Raw genomic sequence first — 6158 nt, forward strand, 5'->3', positions numbered from 1 at the left:
CATTTAGGAATCTATGTAATCATCGATAAATGCCGTAAGGCATGTTAGAGTGGGTAAAAGTCCCACATTGGTTGGGGAATGGACTAGTGGTTTGCTTATATGGACTTGGGTAATCTTCACCTCTTGAGCTAGCTTTTGAGGTTGAGTTAGGCCAAAGGTCCATTCTTGACATGGTATCAGAGCCAGGTCCATTCCCGTTTTGGGCTCCCGATCCACGCGCTAGTGCCAGTTAGGCCTGGGCGTGAGGGGGTGTTAGAGTGGGTAAAAATCCCACATTGGTTGGGGAATGGACTAGTGGTTTGCTTATATGGACTTAGGTAATCCTCACCTCTTGAGCTAACTTTTGAGGTTGAGTTAGGTCCAAGGTTCATTCTTGACAGGGCACTGGTTGAATTTTTATTGCTCCCTTTGTTTCAATTAGTTTTTCTTACTTTCTTTTTTATCCGTTTATAAAAGAATGCCAGTTTCTATATTTAACAACTCTTTATGCCTAATATCCGACCTGTCATTTTTAAGACCACAAGATTAAAAGGACATTTTTATAAACTACACACATATTTAGTTTAAGCCACAAGATTCAAAAGTCTTCTTTATTTTCTAAAACTTCGTGCCGTGTCGAACTAAGACAAACAAATTGAAACCGAGAGAGTAATTTATATGAGAATTAGATAAAGTTGTAGAATTTATTTGAAAAGACACTTAATCGAACTTACATATCTATTGTAGAACTTAAGCTCTTGATTTTTACACTTCAAATGAGCCGTGAAATTCTATGCATTAACGAGTCACCCATTGGCGTAGTCACATAGAGTGAAGGGTGGTCGGTTAAACACCCTTCATCTGAAAATTGTAGCGAGTATGTTGAAAATTATACGGTGTATGTAAGTCGAATATATATATATATATATATATATCAAAGGGAAGCCCGGTGCACTAAATCTCCCGTTATGCGCAGGGTCCGGGGAAGGGTTGCACCACAAGGGTGTATTGTACGCAGCCTTACCTTGCATTTCTGCCCGAGGCCGTTTCCAAGGCTTGAACCCAGGACCTCCTGGTTATATGGCAACAACTTTACCCTTCATATATATATACATACATATATATATATATATATATATACACCCTTAACAAAATTACCGATTTCCCACTCACCTTGATCAAAAGATCTCTGCTTAGAAGTACTTCTCTTGCTCATGTCTAAGTATTGTGACCTGAAATAAAATTCCATGGAACTATAGTTCTCATTTTTATTTTAATTAATTTTCCCCTGGGTTTGTGCTTTCACTTTCTACTTGGGTACTGACTAATATTGTACTGGAGCATTCCTGTTATTAAAAATGTTTTTATAATAAAGCACTGTATTAACAGTTACAGCTCACCGAGGACATGACCCTAGATAGGAAGGTCTGGAAGACGCGAATTACGACAGAGGATTAGGGCCAGTTTGGGTCGCTAATGTAGGGATTACTTGGTGGGGGTTTTATTCCTGTTATGATTCCGTGTTCCGTGTTCCATGTTCTATTACGAATCTGTGTGCTTTCCTCTGCTTTCCTCTGTTTTATATTACTTATGGGTGCCGTATTTATGTTATGTAATCTGCTTCTGTGCTTTACTATGTGTTTGTGTGGTATCTCGTGCCTTGAGCCGGGGGTCTTTCGGAAACAACCTTTCTACTTCATCAGAGGTAGAGGTATGGACTGCGTACATCTTACCCCCCAGACCCCACTAGGTGGGAATACACTGGGTTTGTTGTTGTTGTTGTTGTTGATCATCTGTAGAAGTAACATGTCTTTCTAGAAGAGTTTTCTGCCAGTTATAACATATCCTTTTCAGTTTTTAATTCATGCATGACCAATGGTTTCCTACGATTATGCTTGGTCGACAAGCATTTCTAAGAGATTTTATGCTTGCCTTTCTGCAGGTGTCACTGATGAAACGTCTCCGACATCCAAACATTCTTCTTTTCATGGGTGCGGTAACTTCACCTCAACGCCTCTGTATTGTGACAGAATTCTTGCCACGGTCAATTCTCAATTCTTAAAACCAACTTGTTATGCTTTTATGTGATAATATCTCTATATTATGATGATATCATGTAATTTACAAACCATCTCAGTTTTCTATTAATGCAGAGGAAGTTTGTTTAGGTTACTACAAAGGAATGCATCCAAACTAGAATGGAGACGGCGTATTCACATGGCTTTAGATATAGTGAGTTCCTATCTGTAATATCTAAAACAACTCAGATTATGCATAATATCTTGGGACCCCCTTGAATTTGGCACTGTTTGTTTGGCACACACCTAAATTATTTGTCCTAACTCCTAAATTACCCACCTATAATTGACTATATTAATAGCCCGCCCTCCTGTCTAATCTCACTTGATGGAGGTAAGAGTCATGTGCTGCTACGTGGTTTTTTTGTAAAATAAAATATCTTGTGACCTTTTCAAATTCATTACTTTCTAAACATTTTTATAGTCAAATTTGTAAAAGAGCATGGGTGGAACTCCAATTATGATAAAGAAATACAAAGTTTGGTAAAATATGCATTGTAATAAGAAGCAAAAAGAGATACAGAATTGGAACATATAAAATATAGAATATGATTTTGGCAATTAACAGTTGGAAAATACCCCACTTGGAAGCTGGTTTTTTTATTTTCTCACGCCACGGGTTTAAAAGAGTGTATCCACATCCTTGCTGATAAGTTCAGGGTGTTGATTAGGACAAAATAGTTCCAAGTGTGCACCAAATAAATGGTGCCAAGTTCAGTCCCAAAGAATTATGTCTTTCATATCATCACGAATAGCATTCTTATTTCTATTGGCACCATCTGTGCTTTTCCTTTTCATTATCTTCGGACGTGTTTGTAGATTATGTTTTCTTTTCAATAATTTAGTGTTTGTTTGGGATTTTTACATTACTAAGGTAAGTCGTGATTTAGTGACTTGAGGCAGGAGGATGAAGTGGTGGTGAGGTTGGACTCCCAGGATGTTTGTAAGAGGATAGTTTTAAGTATCTTGGGTTCACGATTTAGGGGAATGGTGAGATTGATGAGGATGTCTCTAAACGTATTGGAGCAGGTTGGATGTAGTGGAGGCTCGCCTCGGGAGTGTTGTGTGATCGGAAGGTGCCCATTAAGCTTAAAGGCAAATTCTATAGAGTGGTAGTTCGTCTGGCCATGTTGTATGGAGCGGAGTGTTGGCCAGTCAAGCACTCCCACATCCAAAAATTGAAGGTGGCGGAAATGAGAATGTTACATTGGATGTGTGGGCTTACTAGAGGGGACGGAGTTAGAAATGAGATTATCCGAGAGAAGGTGGGAGTGGCTTTGGTGGAGGGCTAGATGTGGGAAGGAGGGTTGAGATGGTTTGGGCATGTGATGAGGAGGGGCGCGGATGCCCCAGTTCGTAGGTGTGAGAGGCTAGCTTTGGATGGATTCAGGAAGAGTAAAGGTAGGCTGAAGAAATACTGGAGGGAGGTGATTAGACTTGACATGGAGCAGCTTCAGCTTACTGAGGACATGACCCTAGATAGGAAGGTGTGGAGGTCGCGGATAAGGGTAGAAGCCTAGTGTGAGTGCGTGGGTTGTTGCAGGCAGTCAGGAGAGATCTTGTGTAGCCGGGTTCGTAATCCTAGGACTGTGTACGTGGGTGTCTTTGGTATGTGAGGGTATGTTACTACTAGGTGGGGGTCCTATGTCTTATTTCTTAGTTCCTATTTTCTTATTTAGTGTTGCCCTTATTTCTCGTATTTCGTATTTTCTCTGGTTTCTATTCTATTTCTTGTTCCTGATTTTCTGTGTGTCATCTATCCCCTTGTTTACTATTCTTTATCTTGAGCCGGGGGTCTATCGGAAACAACCTCTCTACTTCTTCGGAGTTAGCGGTATGGACTGCATACATCTTACTCTCCCCAGACCCCACTTTGTGGGAATACACTGGGTTTGTTGTTGTTGTTGTTGTTATTTAATTGTAATGGGTTTTTATGTTTGCTTCTTCAGGCTCGTGGCATGAACTATCTTCATCATTTCAACCCACCTATAGTTCATCGGGATCTAAAGTCTTCAAATCTTCTCGTTGACAAGAACTGGACTGTTAAGGTTAGACTATCATTTTTCCGCTGAATTTCCTCGCCAAACCCCTAAAGCTCTGTCACTTGGAGGTTCTAGATGTATTGAAATTCTTAATATGCAAGTATATATCTATAGGTTGGGGACTTTGGTCTGTCACGACTTAAGCACGAGACATATCTAACAACGAAGAATGGTAAAGGAACGGTATTCAACTTGAACTGTGGACCTCTTTTCCTTAGCGTATCAATATGAGCTATTTTTGTTGACCTCTATTTTCAAACTTCAAGTACCTGGCTGACTTTATGTCAAAACTTCATTTCTGTTGCAGCCACAATGGATGGCTCCAGAAGTTCTTCGCAATGAACCTTCAGATGAGAAGTACGCCAACAATAAGAGTTTAAATCTTTTGGTTGATATTGATGCATTTCATGCAGGTTTCTTGAACACTTAATGATATTGCTTCTTAAATGGATGTTACATTCAGGGCTGATGTATACAGTTTTGGAGTTATACTATGGGAAATTGCCACGGAAAAGATCCCTTGGGATAACCTCAACTCAATGCAGGTATTTTCATCTTGCTGAAGTTCACTTGTATTACCTACCAAAAGATTCTCTTATTTGGGCCAGATTAGGAACACCCCACCCCCTCCAAAAAGAATAACCAAAAGATAAAAAATCGAAAGGAAATGTATTCATATACTTGAGCATCTGAAAACAGTTTTTAGATTCACTTCAGGTGATTGGAGCTGTAGGATTCATGAATCAGCGGCTAGATATCCCCAAGGATGTTGATCCACAGTGGGTTTCTATTATTGAGAGCTGTTGGCATAGGTTTGTATCTTATTCTTTTTGCCAAATGATTTGTTTAACTATAGCAAATAGTCTTTATTAAGAATATAATTATTGCCCTCCTTGTACTAGCTTGTGTCCTTGACAAGCTGTATTAGCACAACATCTGAACATATAGGATGTTTCATGACGGTTAGGAAAAAGAAAATGGCCTCCAAATGACTCACAAGTTAAATTTTTAAGCACTTTGCTTGCAAGATCAATGCATCTTTCTTCTCAATCTCTTTTGTTTGAACCTAACTATGCATATAATTTAAACTAATATGCAACTTTGATTTGTCCACCTCAGTGAGCCACAGTTACGCCCAGCGTTCCTCGAGTTGGTAGATAAACTCAAGGATATACTGAGGCAGCATACCATTCAGGCGCAGGCAGCACGTAGCGTTGCCGGAGATGGCAGCCAGAAGGAACTATAGATAAAGATGTACGTTTGTGCTTGAGTTTCTGTCAATCTGCCAGCAGATACACTGATAAAGCTGAGCCTTCAGTGGCTGTCTGCTTAGAAGTGTCAATCAGAGCTCACAAATTGCTTGTGTTGTCGGATACAAATTTGGTGAAAATTGTAAAGCAGGCTTGACTGCGAGGAAACTTGATAGAGGAGATAACAGCTGTCACTTATCGGTTTCGAGGAAGAACATAAATCCAATAGGACATTGCGTGTGTGAGATCCATTACTTGTCTCTGCATCACACTAGCTCTCAGTGTTAAATCATCACCTCAAGTTTGGTCTGTGCCTTGTAACTTTTAGTTTGTCGAGGATTCCATAAAGGTCGTGGTCTATCAACTAGGCTGTATTTTATTGAGGCTTAGAAAGATCATCTGTAACACGTCGTTTCTACTTCTATTCTCCCTCCTCGCCTTTTTTTGTGGCCCTACTTTGGACTTTTCCGTCCTTCCTAACTTGGCTGACTAAATGTTCTTTTTTCATGTCTAGTTCACCTATAGTCTACTTCACCATCCCCATCCCACCCCGCACGCCCATCCCCATCTCCAGATTGATAATAGCAGAAAGAATAAGCCTTGCATTACTCAAAGGAACCTTACACATTGCTTTCTGCATTTCGACACTACAGCCGCTCTTTATCTGTAACCTTATTCAACAGTGAAAAATTGATTACACTGTTCAATTCCTCATTTTTTGAACTCAGTATTAGCCTATGAGCGACACATTTAAAGATAGTAGATGAGTGAAAAACATTCTACAAAACCACTTGAATAGTCCAAGGACT

The 6158-nt window shown here is 39.8% G+C and overlaps 1 protein-coding gene across 4 annotated transcripts in view; it reads left to right on the top strand.

Annotated features, from left to right (window-relative positions):
- The window catches only part of LOC107854833 (serine/threonine-protein kinase par-1), a gene marked incomplete at its 5' end in the record, with an annotated part of 11212 nt that extends 5350 nt beyond the window's left edge, over positions 1-5862 (top strand). The window contains 8 exon segments of one of the 4 annotated variants that reach the window (XM_016699824.2): positions 1922-2022; positions 2133-2211; positions 4007-4105; positions 4214-4282; positions 4407-4456; positions 4563-4644; positions 4817-4911; positions 5219-5862. In XM_016699824.2, the coding sequence (XP_016555310.1) occupies positions 1922-2022; positions 2133-2211; positions 4007-4105; positions 4214-4282; positions 4407-4456; positions 4563-4644; positions 4817-4911; positions 5219-5345 (702 nt within the window). 4 annotated transcript variants of the gene reach the window in all.
- Between the last annotated feature and the right edge of the window lie 296 nt (positions 5863-6158).

Source organism: Capsicum annuum, chromosome 1 (assembly GCF_002878395.1).
Source record: "Capsicum annuum cultivar UCD-10X-F1 chromosome 1, UCD10Xv1.1, whole genome shotgun sequence".
Taxonomy (NCBI): domain Eukaryota; kingdom Viridiplantae; phylum Streptophyta; class Magnoliopsida; order Solanales; family Solanaceae; genus Capsicum; species Capsicum annuum.